General features: G+C 36.5%; 5 protein-coding genes across 9 annotated transcripts in view; 2 read left to right on the top strand and 3 right to left on the bottom strand.

Moving 5' to 3' along the window:
- Nucleotides 1–19,638, bottom strand: part of LOC113502309 (scavenger receptor class B member 1-like) — a 51,760-nt gene that overhangs the window by 3,124 nt on the left and 28,998 nt on the right. The window contains exons 4-8 of the mRNA XM_026883826.1: nucleotides 18,941–19,085; nucleotides 3,282–3,423; nucleotides 1,987–2,187; nucleotides 1,376–1,495; nucleotides 558–681 (exon numbers count right to left, since the gene is read on the bottom strand). Of these exons, the coding sequence (XP_026739627.1) occupies nucleotides 558–681; nucleotides 1,376–1,495; nucleotides 1,987–2,187; nucleotides 3,282–3,423; nucleotides 18,941–19,085 (732 nt within the window). The remainder of the gene's footprint in view (nucleotides 1–557; nucleotides 682–1,375; nucleotides 1,496–1,986; nucleotides 2,188–3,281; nucleotides 3,424–18,940; nucleotides 19,086–19,638) is intronic.
- Nucleotides 8,932–11,698, top strand: LOC113502312. 3 transcript variants are annotated; one of them, XM_026883830.1, is made up of 4 exons: nucleotides 8,932–9,072; nucleotides 9,142–9,303; nucleotides 9,442–9,527; nucleotides 11,361–11,698. In XM_026883830.1, the coding sequence occupies exons 1-4, from the start codon at nucleotides 9,054–9,056 to the stop codon at nucleotides 11,682–11,684; spliced, it is 591 nt and encodes a 196-aa protein (XP_026739631.1). In that variant the 5' UTR covers nucleotides 8,932–9,053; the 3' UTR covers nucleotides 11,685–11,698. The 3 variants fall into 3 exon arrangements, 2 of the variants coding, with proteins under 2 accessions (XP_026739631.1, XP_026739630.1); XM_026883829.1 differs by having other exon boundaries at nucleotides 8,932–9,303; XR_003401348.1 differs by lacking the exon at nucleotides 9,442–9,527 and having other exon boundaries at nucleotides 8,932–9,303.
- On the bottom strand, nucleotides 11,353–13,137 carry LOC113502311 (putative nuclease HARBI1). The gene is made up of 2 exons (XM_026883828.1): nucleotides 12,726–13,137; nucleotides 11,353–12,605 (listed from the first exon to the last, which is right to left on the bottom strand). The coding sequence occupies exons 1-2, from the start codon at nucleotides 12,932–12,934 to the stop codon at nucleotides 11,717–11,719; spliced, it is 1,098 nt and encodes a 365-aa protein (XP_026739629.1). The 5' UTR covers nucleotides 12,935–13,137; the 3' UTR covers nucleotides 11,353–11,716.
- On the top strand, nucleotides 13,626–16,392 carry LOC113502314. 3 transcript variants are annotated; one of them, XM_026883832.1, is made up of 4 exons: nucleotides 13,626–13,766; nucleotides 13,836–13,997; nucleotides 14,136–14,221; nucleotides 16,055–16,392. In XM_026883832.1, exons 1-4 carry the CDS (start codon nucleotides 13,748–13,750, stop codon nucleotides 16,376–16,378), a joined length of 591 nt encoding a protein of 196 aa, XP_026739633.1. In that variant the 5' UTR covers nucleotides 13,626–13,747; the 3' UTR covers nucleotides 16,379–16,392. The 3 variants fall into 3 exon arrangements, 2 of the variants coding, with proteins under 2 accessions (XP_026739633.1, XP_026739632.1); XM_026883831.1 differs by having other exon boundaries at nucleotides 13,626–13,997; XR_003401349.1 differs by lacking the exon at nucleotides 14,136–14,221 and having other exon boundaries at nucleotides 13,626–13,997.
- LOC113502310 (putative nuclease HARBI1) lies at nucleotides 16,047–17,842 on the bottom strand. The gene is made up of 2 exons (XM_026883827.1): nucleotides 17,420–17,842; nucleotides 16,047–17,299 (listed from the first exon to the last, which is right to left on the bottom strand). The coding sequence occupies exons 1-2, from the start codon at nucleotides 17,626–17,628 to the stop codon at nucleotides 16,411–16,413; spliced, it is 1,098 nt and encodes a 365-aa protein (XP_026739628.1). The 5' UTR covers nucleotides 17,629–17,842; the 3' UTR covers nucleotides 16,047–16,410.

Below are 19,638 nucleotides of genomic sequence, written 5' to 3'. Positions count from 1 at the left end.
CATTTCTAATATTTTTCAACTAGCTGTTACCCGCGACTTCGTTCCCGTGGGTAGAAGATATAAGTTATGATTTAGGTATACCTGCCCGGTTTTTTTCACATTTTCCATTGTATCTTAGCTCCTATTAGTCGCAGCGTTTATAGCCTAAAGCCTTCCTCGATTAATGGTCTATTCAACACAAAAAGAATTTTTCAATTTGGACCAGTAGTTCCTGAGATTAGCGCGTTCAAACAAACTCTTCAGCTTTATATATTAGTAATAGATTATCTAATTGGGGGACTAAATAAGTTCTTTTTATAACCAGTTGTCATCGCTATTGTACTCATCCAAAACAGCATAACCGATTCTCATGAAATTTTGTGTATATATTGGTTAGATCTTAGAATGGGAAATCTATTTTTATAGCCACCACTTTTTTTACTCTAAAGAACACTTTATATGGCAAAAAAAGTTTGTTAGGTCAGCTACTTGGTATATCTTCTAATATATAAAATTCCCGTGTCACGTACGCGTGTACGTAGTTCGCCGGGACAGCTAGATCATCAAAAGAGACTTACTATCGAAATACAGTGGCATTAGCTTGCAGACGGTTTTTCTCCAATATAGAAGCACATCCTCCTTCGTCAGCCTCTGAGCATACATCACGCCTTCCGTAGAGCCGAAGATGCGGTCTGGACATTCCTGGAATATGGAAGGAGCTGGTTATAGTGGATATAGCCTGTTAGAGATCTGTTGTCTAAAAGTTCACGAGAACCTGAAAGTTCTGGCATAAGTAAATAAGTTCATAAACGGTTTGGGAATATTCTTTTTTTTGAAATTCGGTCCCCGCATAAGCATTTGTTTCATCCGCAAATGCTTGTTCTGAATCTGCGTGTCTTTGTGCATGTGACTTGAATGTTTGTGAAACCCCCCGCGACACAGAGATTATATTCATGGAGGCAGGAGTCCTTTGACAAAAAAGATACAGTTGATTTTCTGTCGTTCAAATATTTGAAGTGATACCTTCTTATGCGAGGGAAAACCGCTTCGGAACAAATCGCGTTACGTTACGACGTTTATGAGAGTGGTTCGAGGGGAAAAGGTGACGTTCAGGTGAGGTGGTATTCATGACGGTAGAACAAGGAGAGGAGATAGCTGTATTATTGTATAAGTTCTCACGTCTGTTAAGCGTCCGGAGATGCGCATATTTTACACTATACCTACATACATGGTGTTAAAGTCTCATCAAAAAATATGTCTCACACATTCACGTATATCACAATTTTTTGACTGTCCAGTAATATACTTATATAGAGCTATTATCATATTTCTTAATCTGCATTCGTCAAAAAAATACTTTAATTTTTAATTGCTATGGTCCCTTGTCAATACCTACCTCAGGGTCAAATCCAGGCAGCTGTGGCTCTCCATGAAACCTGTCAATCTGGAAGAACTCCTTGTGACCCCACTGGGAGCCGACCTTTACAGTCATCTCGTCGGTGAAGTCTGAATATATCTGGAAGGTTGGAGAAAAGAACGAAATTTATTAAAAACACCCAAAACCACAAAAGACGATGTAGTAGGCAAAGGCGTAATTGTATGAAGGATTGCAACGCATTGCTATACACCGACACAAAAACGCGGATGACGGAGCACGGCGGTTCAGATTTAGTCAGTAAGAGTCTGACACTGGGCATTCCCTCCCCCGAGGAGGCTGGTGTCTACGAGGATGCCCCAACCTTACCAAAAAAAAAATCTGGCGATGTATTAACCTCTTAAATTAAAGACTGAGGTAAACTAGCCTTAAAATGAGAAAAATGGAAAGAGGAGAAGCCGTTTACCAGCAATGGGACAACATGAGCTTATAATAATAACAACTCATTTTATTAATTTTGCCTAAATAAGTACATAGGCATACCGGAGCCAAACGTTGACGCCAGTTTGTACATAAACCATACGAAACGAAGAACATAGTCAAAGAGCAAAACTCAGTTTATCCCAACTTACCCTATCCAACATGCCAGCATTATTCACCGGTACCAACCCTGGCACCAGACTCTTGGACATGTCCAGCACAGGATCAGTATAATTCCAGAGATATTCGTAAATTGTCTTCTTGACAAACGGCTCCGATTGGTACATGCTGAGGAACGACCGGAGAACTGTCCTCACAAAGTAATTAGCGTCGTGCAGGTAGGAGAGAATACCCTGGAATAGAGGAGAAGTTATGGTGTTTTAGTCAGGGGTTCTGAATCTTCCGGGGTTGAGAATAATCAGTTGAATTTATGTGAGAGGATTAATTGAAAGAGCATTCTATACTCATATGTGTTGTGTTTTAGTTTTTTTTTGTTAGTTATAACTCGCTATTATGCTTCACTAACTGTTGCCTTTCTATGCGTTAATTAACCGTAAAAGCTAAGATCTATGAACTATAAATTTATATCTATTAGTAAAATCGAAAACACGTCCTCTCTAAAAGGTACCGTCCAAGGGGGAAATGATCTAACTGGAACATAAAATCGGGATAAAAACGTGTGTGTTATTCCTGGTTACAAACTATCTGTGTACCAAATTTCGTCTAAATCTGTTGAGTGGTTTTTGTGTGAAAAAGGAACAAACATCCATACTTACAAACTTCCGCGTTTTTAAATAAGCGCAGACAAAGTCGGGAGCATAACTAGTATTAAAACGATTGCACACAAAATTCAAGTGAAGGGAAATTACCTACTATAAAAGGTTACGAATATAATTTCGTAGCTAAATATTTGAGTATGTACTTAATTCGTAGTTTGCTGTCAAAAATGATTTAATTCGCCCGTAATTACCGTTCTAATACATACTTATTCAAAAAATTAGTTCCTTATAGTTAATTATATTAGGTTTCTTAGAAAAAATACTTCCCGATCTACTAGATAGAAACTACCTAATGAGACTAATGTTTTAGAAGCTTAATCGCGTTTTGTAAACGACCAAATTAGGTAGGTATTTCATTTTTCGGCACATTCACTAATCAATGTTTTCATCGAGTTGTCGCGGAGTTTTCTCTGCAGCCAAATAATATAACTCGTCACACGCAATTTTATTCACGGGGGAATAGAAAAAATACGTATCCAATATTTTTTGGAAATTTGTCCGAAACTAAACTATTTTTTTCTTGTCTAATCACCCTTTCAAGTTTTATAAGAAGATCAATAAAGAAAATAACTACATCGGTTCTTCGAAGTTCTGAGGTAACAAAAACAAAATACAGGGGAATTGAGCACCTCCTTCTCTTGAAAGTCGGTTGAAAACCCTTTACTCACCAGCACAGCTACATTAGGCACCACAATAGTCTGGTTCAGGTCGATGTGGTTCTGTTCCGGCAAGTATATAGGGTATCGCTTCGCCGTGTACGTCATCGTACTATTCTCGTTAAACTTCACGTTCTGATGCAGAAGTTTTTCTCTGAAACGATAAAAGTTACAGGTTAAAAATTGGGGCCTTGGAGTGTATCTTAATATACAATGTGGGGCTACATTGGCGACAATATAATAATTTGACACACGGTTAGGGTTAGTAGCCATTAATCATATGAGTCATGATAGGTTTCAATAATTCGCAAATCTATACTTAATATATAAAGCTGAAGAGTTAGTTTGTTTGAACGCGCTAATCTCAAGAACTACTGCTTCAAATTGAAAAATTCTTGTGTTCAATAGACCATTCATCGAGGAAGGTTTTAGGCTATATAACATCATGCTGCAACTAATTAGAGCGAAGATACAATGGGGAAGGTGGAAAAAACTGGAAAAAATATTAATCTTCGAGGGCTTCCGTTCAAAAATTCCTAACTTAAGTATATCTTCTAACCACGCGGACGAAGTCGGGGGCAACAGCTAGTTGGAAGATATTTTGTATATTATATAAATAACGTGTCCTGCTGGGGAGTTTGCGGCGTTTCCTCTCTCACAGCAAGAGCACTTAGGAAGAGGTGAAGAGTGGGCGAAACTGGATACCGTCCAATGTAACCTGACCTTCAAAACGTGCTACCTAGTAGCCTAATTTGAATAAAAGACTTTTAATTTTGATTTTGTCACGTTGTTTGTCCGCGATGGACACCTAAACTACTAAACCGATTTCAATTGAATTTGTACACCGGTGTGCAGATTGGTCTAACTTGAAAGATAGGATTGATATCATCTCAATTTAAGCGGTACGAAATTAGCCAAGACGGCTGGAATACCTTCATATATACGTATAAATTACGTGTCACGTTGTTTGTCCACGATGGACTACTAAACTGCTTTCCCGAATTCAATCAAATTTGCACAACGTGTACAATTTGAACCAACTTGAAAAATAAACTACATCTCAATAGGTAGCAACAGTATTCCACGCACACTAGCGATGCGGCTTGAACAGGACAGGGCTGTGTTTCGGGTAAAATCAATCTTCAAATCAGAGACATAAGGTTCAAAATACAATGAATACAATTAAATAAGTAAGTAGCCAAGTCTATTCTCATTACTTACAGACTAATACAAACATACAAGCGATTAAACTAATGTATTTTTGATAGCGTTTTATAAATACCATCAAAATTAGCTCGCTGGGAATTTCCCAATGATCTGATATCACAAAAACCACTTGCATTTAACTTAAATCTAGTACTTCCTAGGTGTTTTTTTTTGTGAAAACACATTATGGACTTCATTTAACTAAAGGTCGTGTTGTAATAGAAGCTCTAACATACTTATTCTAACATATATAAAGACGTTTAATAAGCAATACAATATCAATGGAAAATTTTATTTATTTAATAAGAAACTAGCTGGTGCCCGCGACGTCGTCCGCGTGTTTAGAAGTTATAAGTTAGGAATTTTTTAACAGAAGCTCTCGAAGTTGAATATTTTTCCCCGTTTTTGCCACATTTTCCATTGTATCTTCGCTCCTATTAGTCGCAGCGTGATGTTTTATAGCCTAAAGCCTTCCTCGATAAATGGCCTATTCAACACAAAAATATTTTTTAAATTGTGACCTTCAAAAAGTGCTACCTGGTAGCCTAATTTGAATAAAAGACTTTTAATTTTGATGTTGTCACGTTGTTTGTCCGCGATGGACTCCTAATCTACTAAACCGATTTCAATTGAATTTGCACACCGGTGTGCAGATTGGTCTAACTTGAAAGATAGGATTGATATCATCTCAATTTAAGCGGTACGAAATTAGCCAAGACGGCTGGAATACCTTCATATATACGTATAAATTACGTGTCACGTTGTTGGTCCACGATGGACTACTAAACTGCTTTCCCGATTTCAATCAAATTTGTACAACGTGTACAATTTGAACCAACTTGAAAAATAAAATACATCTCACTAGGTAGCAACAGGGCCGTGTTTCGGGTAAAATCAATCTTCAAATCCGAGACATAAGGTTCAAAATACAATGAATACAATTAAATAAGTAAGTAGCCAAGTCTATTCTCATTACTTACAGACTAATATAAACATACAAGCGATTAAACTAATGTATTTTTGATAGCGTTTTATAAATACCATCAAAATTAGCTCGCTGGGAATTCCCCAATGATCTGATATCACAAAAACCACTTGCATTTAACTTAAATCTAGTACTTCCTAGGTGTTTTTTTGTGAAAACACATTATGGACTTCATTTAACTAAAGGTCGTGTTGTAATAGAAGCTCTAACATACTTATTCTAACATATATAAAGACGTTTAATAAGCAATACAATATCAATGGAAAATTTTATTTATTTAATAAGAAACTAGCTGGTGCCCGCGACGTCGTCCGCGTGTTTAGAAGTTATAAGTTAGGAATTTTTTAACAGAAGCTCTCGAAGTTGAATATTTTTCCCCGTTTTTGCCACATTTTCCATTGTATCTTCGCTCCTATTAGTCGCAGCGTGATGTTTTATAGCCTAAAGCCTTCCTCGATAAATGGCCTATTCAACACAAAAATATTTTTTAAATTGTGACCACTAGTTCCTGAGATTAGCGCGTTCAAACAAACAAACAAACAAACTCTTCAGCTTTATATATTAGTAAGTATAGAAGTATAGATTAGTAAAAGACAATATTAAAACTTCAGCTAGAATTCGAACGCGCGACTCATGGTTTAATACGACAGAGTCTTTAATAGTTCTTACTGTTTGATGAGCCCAAATAAAATAGTAAATTGTTTCAAAATTTAAATTTGTGATCTATGTGTCGCCCTTTAATTGCTGAAAATGACTTTGTCTGCATAGATAACCGAGTGGTTGATCGTACCAGACACACTGTGCGCGCCATATCGCGGGTTCGAACCCCACGTCAAAAACAAGCATCTGTAAAACCAAAGAATGCTTGTTCCAAGTCCGGGTGTTTTGTGTATGTGACTTGAATGTTTTTGTAATTCGTGGATTAGGTACATAAAGACTGGTTCTACGCGGGAATTGACTCTCAACACTTTACGTACTCGGCTAATCGTGCTGTCAAACATTTGCCGCAGGAGTATCTATACGGTCGAACCTGTGTCTTAAATCATGTCTTTATAAAAATAAATGTTTCTCATCGCACAACTCAAAAATGGATAGACCAATGGCTAATTCATGTTTTTGTATGTACCTTAAGGTCCAAGGAAGGTTTTAGTACTTATTAAAAAAATGATTTTGACGTAATGGAGGAGAGGTCATGTCAATGATCAAGAGTACATTTTATCCCGTCATTCCCACGGAAACGGGAACCACGGCGCTGTGAACTGAAGTCCACGCGGACGGAGTCGCGGGCAACAGGTAGTAAGCTATAAAAATCTATAATATTTACCCGCTATCTTTAGACTATAGAGCATCAGTCTAACCACAACATATAACTATGATTACAGTTGCATCATTGACCTTAAATATTGTCTGATGACGTCACTCGCTACATTTTGATGTAACACTGCACACTTATAATGTCGGAATTACTTGAAGGTTTTAAATGCCCTTGGAGGGAGCTTGTGTTAATTTGGCTCTCTTCCTGTTTCGGGCAATTTTAGAACAACATTCATTAAAGTTTTTGTAGTTAAGATGAGTTTTCCCGATTTGGAAAAGGTTTCTAAGGCAGCTGTATAAAGGATTGCCATGCACCGACACCAAAACGCGGATGACGTAGCACGGCGCTTTAGGTTTAGTTAATAGAAGTCTGACACTCCCTTGCTCAATTTTTCATTCCATCCGCGAATCAGGGCAGGGGTAAATATTATTTTTTAAGAAAGCAATGACAAACGATAAAGTAAAACATCGTGTGAAAACCCAAACTACCTTTTTTTGTTTTGGTAAGGCGGGGGAATCCTCATGGACACCCACTCCCTCGGAAATGGGTAGTGTCAGACTTTTACTGACTAAACCTGAACCGCCGTGCTACGTCATCCGCGTTTTTGTGTCGGTGTATGGCAATGCGTTGCAATCCTTCATACACCGACCGCGGGCTTCCACCGGCCAATAATGTGGGCCGGTAGGTCACTTTCTCGTGTTGTGTGGAGGCCGACGTGTAAAGAGCGTCGGCCTCCTCGCCTCATATTGGGACTTCATCCATAGCAGCGAATGTGGCCCCCCGCCGTGGGTCCTATACTCGGACGACAGACACCCCCGTGCCGTCGCCCAGAACCCTAGTTAGGGCGGGAGAGCGTCCTCATGCGCGGCTCTGCGCCGCCCCACTCGACGAAAACCCAAACTACCCGCCCTCCTTATATGCAAAGGGATTTTGCTCAGGACCAGGTGGTCTACCGATTCGTCTTAAAGTAAGATAACATGCGGATGCAGAAGAAAGATGCCACTCTATAACCTGTATAGCGCTTTCACACTTGGACAACCATATTAACCTTACTTTAAGACTTAATGGTAGACCCTGAGAGACATACACAAGCATCTCTATGTATATCATTATTTGATTGCAATGTATTTATAGATGGAGACAGAAAAGTATTAAACAGTCGACAGATTTTACTCAATGAATGCTCTTTACATTATATTTAAACAAAGGGGTTTGTTGATATATTTACCAAGGATCAATCAATTACAGCTATGAAAGAAGTTTATAAATAAATCATGGATGGCTTTTACGTAAGCAACTTTACAAAGCCCTTTTCTGTGGTTAAATAAAAGTTAATTCAACTTCACCAAGATATGTCGGATTATCACCGACTAAAACACTGAGACCCTCTATAATAGTGTATTTGACAAAAAACCTGTTTAGACAGATATCCAAAAAATAAAGAATCTGTATTTTTTCTTTGATATCGTAAACAAAATATGAAGGGCACAGTGATTTAAAATCTCATGTGACGTCACTTACTAGTACGCTTTAACTTGCAAGTGATGCTACTAGCATCTGCCACTTTTATTTAGTGCTTTTTTATCTTCCTTACTATTTAAAGATGTGATAAAATAAAAAAATACGTATTCTATATGTCTGACATACTAAAATAGACTAAACACGGTATTTGATTAGGCCCGGTTTCACCAACATCGAATTAACACGAGAGTAGCTACCCCAATATAAATTTATTCTAACCATTTACCCCTTGGTTAACTTCAATTTCATTTCACCAAGTTAGTCTGCGGATATCTTAATCTTGTTTAGTTACTCTGTAACCTTGAACGAATGGATGGAATGAAACTAGAACGCTACCAAGTAAAATAGTCCGGTTGTTCCGTGCCTGAGCAATGGCGCTCCCTATTTTCTAAAATTGTTTGGATAATGTTTTGACTTATGCTTTGATCATATTTGATTAGTTTCCTTGTTTATAATTGTCATCAAAATAAAAATAAATAAATAAGACCTGGAAATGGCAAATTATAAGAGAAAGCGATCTGCTAATTGGATGGCATCAGAAAAGACGCAGCTGGTAGATCTAGTTACTGAGCATTTTCATGTCATAGAAAATAAAAGAACCGACGGGGTTTCAATGAAGCAAAAACTTCCGGAATGGACGACAATATCCAATAAATATAATTCGCAGACAACGCTTTCCCACCGTACTGCCGAAAATTTGAAATCCCAGTGGGAAAGTTTAAAAAAAGCTACCAAAAAAGAAGCATCTTTTAAGAGGATGCATTTAATTAAAACCGGTAAGTGTATGTTACAAAATTTTTATGGCAATTGTATCTATAAATCTACAAAAACTTGTTTTTTCTTAGGTGGTGGACCATCAAGGCCGAAGATTGATGATCCTCTTCAAGAGAGGATCCTGGGTCTTATAACGCCAAGTGCTGTAGGTCTACATAATCCGTATGATAAAGATAATGTAAACGTTACAGAAAATATCACGGAATCATTTTCAGCAGAGGCACATAAAAAGGGTTTGTCAGATATCAATTCATACCTAATAAATAAAAGTAACAGCCTTAAGCTTTGAATAGTATGATAATGTCTCACGAAAGTTTAAACTCAATGTATTGTGTCTTTGCACGATGATCTTCTATTATATATTTTTTCAGACGAATTATTACATACAATTCCTGGCCCTGAGGTTCAGACTAAGTCAACACACCACGTTGATACTAATGAAACCATGAATAATGTGGTAAAGTTGCACACTTTTTACATCATAGATTCAAAAATATTAAACAAAAATGTTCCTTAATTTTAGTAAATTACCTGTTTCTTCATATGTGTACTGTATTTCCATGTTTACGGTTGCTTTACATATTAAGGTAAACGCTCCTAATACGGCGGTAGTCAAAATCGCTTCCTATTACGGTGGTATTTATATTTTCGCGTTTTATTCCCGTTTTATTCAGTGTAGGTACACCAAAACCGAAACTATTTATTCTAAATCTTTTACTTTATGACTTAACTGACATTTGCAATTATAGCAGATAGACAACACAACAAAATCAATCAGTCTCTGTGACGTAATCGACGTGAGAGGTGTTTCCATACAAACGCGGAACAACAAAAGTAAATACACAAATATTTATAAACTAAGTTTTTCGTATTAAGATGCCGTTCGAGTTTATTCTTTTGTTATTTATAGCATTTTCTTATTATTACACTCACTATTTAAGTAGCTTATTTTATATTTGTAAGTCATTTTTTACCAAAAAAAATAAAAATAAAACACCGCCGTAATACGATACAAATTTTAAAAATTAATCCTAATACGGTGTTATGACTCCGAAATAGGAAAATTACTGGTCATGTTTAATTGTTTATAACTTTCAATTGATTAGCTTATTCAATTAGTTTCAAGTTTAGTTGAAATAATTATTACTCACATAACTTAAAAACCATATTCTGTGGTATGTGTTCTTAATTGTAAATCTAGTTAAATATGAAAACTATCGAGTACAAAATGTTAGTTTCTTAGAAGAGGCAAAAATGGGAAGGTGTATTTTGATTTATCACAAAACATTTATTTTATATAAATTTTGACTTGAGTTTTACAAATCTGAGCCAAAAAACTGTTAATGTTTGATTAGGCATTTTTACTCTTTTGTTTATCGAAATATTTATGGGTCAGAATTAGGATTATCGAAAACATGAGTAGTTTTCCTATTACGGAGGTAATTATTTCCAGGTAACTCCGTGTAGGGTTCTAAGATCTTCTATTACGGTTCTATTCATTTATCTATAAATTTAATAAATCTGTAGAAGGGTCAATTCTGTACACTGAAAATATTGAAAAAAAAAACAGCAGCGAGTGACCAAACCCAAATATGTGATTAAAATTTATTTTGTCTGTCTGTATGTTCAGGCATCACGAGAAAAATAACTGTTCGATTTCGAAGTGATTTAATCCCTCGAATACTATTGATTCTCAACAATTTCAGATCAGGTCAGATCAAGGTCAGAATTACTATGAAAAAAATACTTACTACAGAACGCGATCTCAACAACAGTAGCTCTATAGAGGAATGTCCTTAATTATTATAGGTCTAGCCGTATTTGGGTCCCATACATATTAGATGTCATTGTCAGAGTTACTCAAAATGGAAATAATTCATTCACCATTAATTTGATTACGCAATTTAATAAAATCAATTTTCAATAAAAAGGAAAATCTTTTACTAACACATAACTATTATTAAATAAATATTATTTGTACGGAACTTTAATGAATATAAGTTCTGACCCTCCGTATTAGGAGCCGTCTACCGCAGTAATAGGATCAGAGCAAAATTTTACCTCCGTATAAGGGAAAATCGACCAGACTATTTAAATATTTCTTTAAAATAAGAAATATCATCAACAGAATCATAGTCTCAACGGCAATACAAAATATAAATTCCACTTTTAACGATAGAATTTTTTTCCACCTTTAGAAATACCTACAAATTCTTATTTTTGTTTCTTACTTTCAAATGTTGCGAAATACCTCCGTAATAGGTGCTTTTACCTTATGTATCTTTTTTAGGATTGGGGCGATTACACTCCAAACTGTCTAAAAACGCCTGTTTCAGAACAATTGAAACCTTCAGGCAAAAAAAGGCCTTATTCAGGAAAACGACTTGAATGGATGTCGAAAAGGCGGCCGCAACTTACGAGAGCCTCTCTTGAAAACTTGCAGGAGTTGAAGGGGAAGGCTATTAATGTCCAAATCGAGCATTCAGCTAATGAGAGAGAAGAAGCTAAAAAATTGTTTGAAATCCAAATGGATATACAACAAGAAATTTTAAAACAAGAAAAAATTAAAACTAGGTTGCTACTTTTAGAGTTGAGACAAAAAAAACGCAAATAAATATTTATTGCTTATAAAATTTGTTTTATTGGTTACAATATACTTTGAAAATAATTATTAATGATAGCATCTCGCACTGAATTGGGCCTGATGTATTGTTGTGGATGTTGTGGTTGCTGAGTTATCTGACCATGGTGTAAAAGTTCATCCCATGGAGCTGGAAGTTGTAGTGCGGGATCATCAATGGGATTGACTTCACCTCGTTGCATCAACATATTATGCAACACGGCAGTGGCTACAATAATAGTCAAAGACTTGTCCAGCTTAGTGCGAAGCCCTAAGGCCAATGCAGGAAACCGTTTCTTCCAGATCCCGTATGACCTTTCAACAGGATTACGAGTCCGTATTTGTGACTCGTTATAGAGTTGTTCCACTGGAGTCCTAGGGTTCTCTAAAGGCGTCATCATGTACGAAGTGGAAGCATACCCACCATCTACTAACAGCAAAGCATTGCCATACTGGCCAGTTTCAAACTTACTTTTTATGCAACTATTATTGAATATAGTGCTGTCGTGAGATGAACCTGGCCACCGGGCTACTATATCAGTGATCTCCAAGTTTGCATTGCAAATAGTTTGCACGTTGATGGAAAAGTAGCCCTTTCTGTTGCGATATAGTTCTGCATGATCTCCACCTGGTGAGGATATACGGACATGAGTACAATCCATTGCACCAATGACTCGCGGAAATCTAGCGATTTGAAAGAATGAATCCTGTTCTTTTCGTATTTCCTCGCGTGTTGTTGGAAATCGGATATACTCTTTGTGCAACGATGCTATTGCTGCACTGACTTGGTGAATAACTCTGTGTGACGTTGGTGTACTGATACCGACAAAGTCACCAATGCTCATTTGGGTATTATTTGTTGCGTAAAATCTTAATGTAGCTAATAATTGATTGACAGGCGATATTGGCTTATTTCTGAAACAAAACGAACAAGTGCTAGAATTAATTTCCACTTTTTACATAGAAGAAGGCACCTTTTTTAAATAAAATTTGCATAAATTACATAAATAACATGCTATTATTAAGAAAACTCACCTATCTGATGTATACTCCAAGCGGTGCTCGATTTTTGCCAGTAAACTTAATGTTGCCTCCTTGGATAAGCGAAATCTTATCACAAAATCGTGTTCGTCGTACTCTTCAAAATAATTAGCCCTTTCCTTAAACCACCGTGGACGAGGACAAAAATAATCATCATCTTCGCTATCGGTTTCATTTATTAATGCATACAAACGGCGCGCCATTTTTTAAATGCGATGAACTGACTTGACAGTGACACTTCTAACCAAAGATTAGCAGCTTATATGACCGAAATTGGCGGTATATGACCTTATTCTAGTATAGAGGTTTTATCATTAGTTTAAATGTTGGTGAAACGTAAAATGGATATACTCGAGAGTAATTAACGATTTATTCTTGTACTAAGACTTATACTATGTTGGTGAAACCGGGCCAGGCCCGGTTTCACCAACATCGAATTAACACGAGAGTAGCTACCCCAATATAAATTTATTCTAACCATTTACCCCTTGGTTAACTTCAATTTCATTTCACCAAGTTAGTCTGCGGATATCTTAATCTTGTTTAGTTACTCTGTAACCTTGAACGAATGGATGGAATGAAACTAGAACGCTACCAAGTAAAATAGTCCGGTTGTTCCGTGCCTGAGCAATGGCGCTCCCTATTTTCTAAAATTGTTTGGATAATGTTTTGACTTATGCTTTGATCATATTTGATTAGTTTCCTTGTTTATAATTGTCATCAAAATAAAAATAAATAAATAAGACCTGGAAATGGCAAATTATAAGAGAAAGCGATCTGCTAATTGGATGGCATCAGAAAAGACGCAGCTGGTAGATCTAGTTACTGAGCATTTTCATGTCATAGAAAATAAAAGAACCGACGGGGTTTCAATGAAGCAAAAACTTCCGGAATGGACGACAATATCCAATAAATATAATTCGCAGACAACGCTTTCCCACCGTACTGCCGAAAATTTGAAATCCCAGTGGGAAAGTTTAAAAAAAGCTACCAAAAAAGAAGCATCTTTTAAGAGGATGCATTTAATTAAAACCGGTAAGTGTATGTTACAAAATTTTTATGGCAATTGTATCTATAAATCTACAAAAACTTGTTTTTTCTTAGGTGGTGGACCATCAAGGCCGAAGATTGATGATCCTCTTCAAGAGAGGATCCTGGGTCTTATAACGCCAAGTGCTGTAGGTCTACATAATCCGTATGATAAAGATAATGTAAACGTTACAGAAAATATCACGGAATCATTTTCAGCAGAGGCACATAAAAAGGGTTTGTCAGATATCAATTCATACCTAATAAATAAAAGTAACAGCCTTAAGCTTTGAATAGTATGATAATGTCTCACGAAAGTTTAAACTCAATGTATTGTGTCTTTGCACGATGATCTTCTATTATATATTTTTTCAGACGAATTATTACATACAATTCCTGGCCCTGAGGTTCAGACTAAGTCAACACACCACGTTGATACTAATGAAACCATGAATAATGTGGTAAAGTTGCACACTTTTTACATCATAGATTCAAAAATATTAAACAAAAATGTTCCTTAATTTTAGTAAATTACCTGTTTCTTCATATGTGTACTGTATTTCCATGTTTACGGTTGCTTTACATATTAAGGTAAACGCTCCTAATACGGCGGTAGTCAAAATCGCTTCCTATTACGGTGGTATTTATATTTTCGCGTTTTATTCCCGTTTTATTCAGTGTAGGTACACCAAAACCGAAACTATTTATTCTAAATCTTTTACTTTATGACTTAACTGACATTTGCAATTATAGCAGATAGACAACACAACAAAATCAATCAGTCTCTGTGACGTAATCGACGTGAGAGGTGTTTCCATACAAACGCGGAACAACAAAAGTAAATACACAAATATTTATAAACTAAGTTTTTCGTATTAAGATGCCGTTCGAGTTTATTCTTTTGTTATTTATAGCATTTTCTTATTATTACACTCACTATTTAAGTAGCTTATTTTATATTTGTAAGTCATTTTTTACCAAAAAAAATAAAAATAAAACACCGCCGTAATACGATACAAATTTTAAAAATTAATCCTAATACGGTGTTATGACTCCGAAATAGGAAAATTACTGGTCATGTTTAATTGTTTATAACTTTCAATTGATTAGCTTATTCAATTAGTTTCAAGTTTAGTTGAAATAATTATTACTCACATAACTTAAAAACCATATTCTGTGGTATGTGTTCTTAATTGTAAATCTAGTTAAATATGAAAACTATCGAGTACAAAATGTTAGTTTCTTAGAAGAGGCAAAAATGGGAAGGTGTATTTTGATTTATCACAAAACATTTATTTTATATAAATTTTGACTTGAGTTTTACAAATCTGAGCCAAAAAACTGTTAATGTTTGATTAGGCATTTTTACTCTTTTGTTTATCGAAATATTTATGGGTCAGAATTAGGATTATCGAAAACATGAGTAGTTTTCCTATTACGGAGGTAATTATTTCCAGGTAACTCCGTGTAGGGTTCTAAGATCTTCTATTACGGTTCTATTCATTTATCTATAAATTTAATAAATCTGTAGAAGGGTCAATTCTGTACACTGAAAATATTGAAAAAAAAAACAGCAGCGAGTGACCAAACCCAAATATGTGATTAAAATTTATTTTGTCTGTCTGTATGTTCAGGCATCACGAGAAAAATAACTGTTCGATTTCGAAGTGATTTAATCCCTCGAATACTATTGATTCTCAACAATTTCAGATCAGGTCAGATCAAGGTCAGAATTACTATGAAAAAAATACTTACTACAGAACGCGATCTCAACAACAGTAGCTCTATAGAGGAATGTCCTTAATTATTATAGGTCTAGCCGTATTTGGGTCCCATACATATTAGATGTCATTGTCAGAGTTACTCAAAATGGAAATAATTCATTCACCATTAATTTGATTACGCAATTTAATAAAATCAATTTTCAATAAAAAGGAAAATCTTTTACTAACACATAACTATTATTAAATAAATATTATTTGTACGGAACTTTAATGAATATAAGTTCTGACCCTCCGTATTAGGAGCCGTCTACCGCAGTAATAGGATCAGAGCAAAATTTTACCTCCGTATAAGGGAAAATCGACCAGACTATTTAAATATTTCTTTAAAATAAGAAATATCATCAACAGAATCATAGTCTCAACGGCAATACAAAATATAAATTCCACTTTTAACGATAGAATTTTTTTCCACCTTTAGAAATACCTACAAATTCTTATTTTTGTTTCTTACTTTCAAATGTTGCGAAATACCTCCGTAATAGGTGCTTTTACCTTATGTATCTTTTTTAGGATTGGGGCGATTACACTCCAAACTGTCTAAAAACGCCTGTTTCAGAACAATTGAAACCTTCAGGCAAAAAAAGGCCTTATTCAGGAAAACGACTTGAATGGATGTCGAAAAGGCGGCCGCAACTTACGAGAGCCTCTCTTGAAAACTTGCAGGAGTTGAAGGGGAAGGCTATTAATGTCCAAATCGAGCATTCAGCTAATGAGAGAGAAGAAGCTAAAAAATTGTTTGAAATCCAAATGGATATACAACAAGAAATTTTAAAACAAGAAAAAATTAAAACTAGGTTGCTACTTTTAGAGTTGAGACAAAAAAAACGCAAATAAATATTTATTGCTTATAAAATTTGTTTTATTGGTTACAATATACTTTGAAAATAATTATTAATGATAGCATCTCGCACTGAATTGGGCCTGATGTATTGTTGTGGATGTTGTGGTTGCTGAGTTATCTGACCATGGTGTAAAAGTTCATCCCATGGAGCTGGAAGTTGTAGTGCGGGATCATCAATGGGATTGACTTCACCTCGTTGCATCAACATATTATGCAACACGGCAGTGGCTACAATAATAGTCAAAGACTTGTCCAGCTTAGTGCGAAGCCCTAAGGCCAATGCAGGAAACCGTTTCTTCCAGATCCCGTATGACCTTTCAACAGGATTACGAGTCCGTATTTGTGACTCGTTATAGAGTTGTTCCACTGGAGTCCTAGGGTTCTCTAAAGGCGTCATCATGTACGAAGTGGAAGCATACCCACCATCTACTAACAGCAAAGCATTGCCATACTGGCCAGTTTCAAACTTACTTTTTATGCAACTATTATTGAATATAGTGCTGTCGTGAGATGAACCTGGCCACCGGGCTACTATATCAGTGATCTCCAAGTTTGCATTGCAAATAGTTTGCACGTTGATGGAAAAGTAGCCCTTTCTGTTGCGATATAGTTCTGCATGATCTCCACCTGGTGAGGATATACGGACATGAGTACAATCCATTGCACCAATGACTCGCGGAAATCTAGCGATTTGAAAGAATGAATCCTGTTCTTTTCGTATTTCCTCGCGTGTTGTTGGAAATCGGATATACTCTTTGTGCAACGATGCTATTGCTGCACTGACTTGGTGAATAACTCTGTGTGACGTTGGTGTACTGATACCGACAAAGTCACCAATGCTCATTTGGGTATTATTTGTTGCGTAAAATCTTAATGTAGCTAATAATTGATTGACAGGCGATATTGGCTTATTTCTGAAACAAAACGAACAAGTGCTAGAATTAATTTCCACTTTTTACATAGAAGAAGGCACCTTTTTTAAATAAAATTTGCATAAATTACATAAATAACATGCTATTATTAAGAAAACTCACCTATCTGATGTATACTCCAAGCGGTGCTCGATTTTTGCCAGTAAACTTAATGTTGCCTCCTTGGATAAGCGAAATCTTATCACAAAATCGTGTTCGTCGTACTCTTCAAAATAATTAGCCCTTTCCTTAAACCACCGTGGACGAGGACAAAAATAATCATCATCTTCGCTATCGGTTTCATTTATTAATGCATACAAACGGCGCGCCATTTTTTAAATGCGATGAACTGACTTGACAGTGACACTTCTAACCAAAGATTAGCAGCTTATATGACCGAAATTGGCGGTATATGACCTTATTCTAGTATAGAGGTTTTATCATTAGTTTAAATGTTGGTGAAACGTAAAATGGATATACTCGAGAGTAATTAACGATTTATTCTTGTACTAAGACTTATACTATGTTGGTGAAACCGGGCCTTAATATAAATCTGTTGACTGATATTATTATATGCAGTCAAATAGTTACCCTATTGCCTAAGCCAGAGTCACGGGATCGTTTACGTATGCTCTGCGTGACTTTGCCTTAGTCCTATTAGATTCCTTCTTGAGGAGAACATGTGAAGAGAAATCCCTTATCCTGCGTTTCCACCAAAGATGTGCGATGGAAATGTTTCGTGTGAGGATGTCCGCTGAGCTGTTTCCACCAGAGATGTGAGATAGAAATGTATCGTGCGAGGATGTCCGCTCAGCCGTTACCACCAGAACTGTGCTGACTGAGGTAAGGTAAATGAAGCAATTCGATTGGATCTTTACAAACCCATCCCTCGCTCCGCATCTTCGCACATCTCTTATGGAAGCGCGGCCTTAGAACAACTACCCCAGGGTCTTAAAATAATATACTTAAAATATGGAAAAGAGACAGCAATAGACGGCGTAGAGTATCATCTCTCTTTCACAATTGCACTAGCATTAGGTAATGCCGTGGTAAGAACCAAGTTCTTACAAAACATCAGAGTAACGACCTTTATAGTCATAGTTATCGCGGTTATATCATAACCATTTGAAGGTCGATCATAAAATTATATTTTCGTCAGTTTACACAAACAATTTATGAGTTGTAAATTGTTATGCTTATTCGGTTTCATGTAAATGTTTTTATTAAGTGCACGCGGATGTGATAAATTATTAACGGGTCTAGGTTTTTTATTCACTATCAAGTACTATCATCATGAACAGCAGCCCATTTTCGTCCAATGCTGGACATAGGCCTCCCAGATTCTCGCATTAAGGAAATTAATCCCTGTGTCGCGGGGGGTTTCACAAACATTCAAGTTACATGCACAAAGACACCCAGACTGAGGACAAGCATTCATAGACTAACAAATGCTTGTCCTACACGGGGATTAAACCTTGCGCATTTTGATGACCTTAACCTTATTTTCAAGGTTCATGAGATGAACCCTGGTTACAGACGGCATAGAGACAGTACAAGCCTTCGTAAGGGTTCCAATTTTAGTTCCAATTTGGATAGGGCACGCTAAAAAAGAGGCTTTCCATAGTAGATGCTTATGGCACTTACAAATAGACCACAGGTCCAATTTCCTCCACGTTCAGCTTATCATCCAAGCCCAGCATGAATCTCTCATGGTTGGTGATGTTGAAGACGTAGGCTCTGAGTTTGACCTCATCGGGTGGATCCGCCCACCACTCGTAGGGCGGCATACCTGTGGAGAAAGAAAAGTTTTTGTTTGAAAGTTTTAGGGGTCCTGGTGAACTTGGTTCTAAGATCTTGACTGTACAGGTAGCCTAGTGATTGAGGTCACCTAGCCAAACCCACTGTGCGCATAGTGTTGCGAGTGCAATCCCCGCGTAGTACAGGCATTTGTGTGATCCACGAATGCTTGTCCTATTTAGAGTTTTGATCTTTGTATCGCGAGGCAAATCACATGCACAAAGACATCCAGACTCAGGACAGCGAATGATGGATCGCACAAATGCTTGTCTTACGCCGAGATCGAATCTGGGACACGTCGCGTTCATTGGAATTGGCATAGTGACCTCAACCACTCGGCTTTTCGTGCAGTCAGTGAGAAACAAAACAAAGTTAAAAACGGAAATAATACAGAATTTAGGTCGAGATTACTCGAGACGTCTTGCAAGTTTAAGGTTACATCAATGGGTCGAGGTCTAAGCAAGGCGGAGGAATCCACAGCCAATGGGAAAATCACGAAGATATAGAATTCTATTGTTTAAAATAGTGTTTGTTTTGTTTTTTTG

This window comes from Trichoplusia ni, chromosome 17, assembly GCF_003590095.1.
Source record: "Trichoplusia ni isolate ovarian cell line Hi5 chromosome 17, tn1, whole genome shotgun sequence".
In the NCBI taxonomy this organism is placed as follows: Eukaryota; Metazoa; Arthropoda; class Insecta; order Lepidoptera; family Noctuidae; genus Trichoplusia; species Trichoplusia ni.
This window is presented reverse-complemented; position numbering and strand designations above follow the sequence as displayed.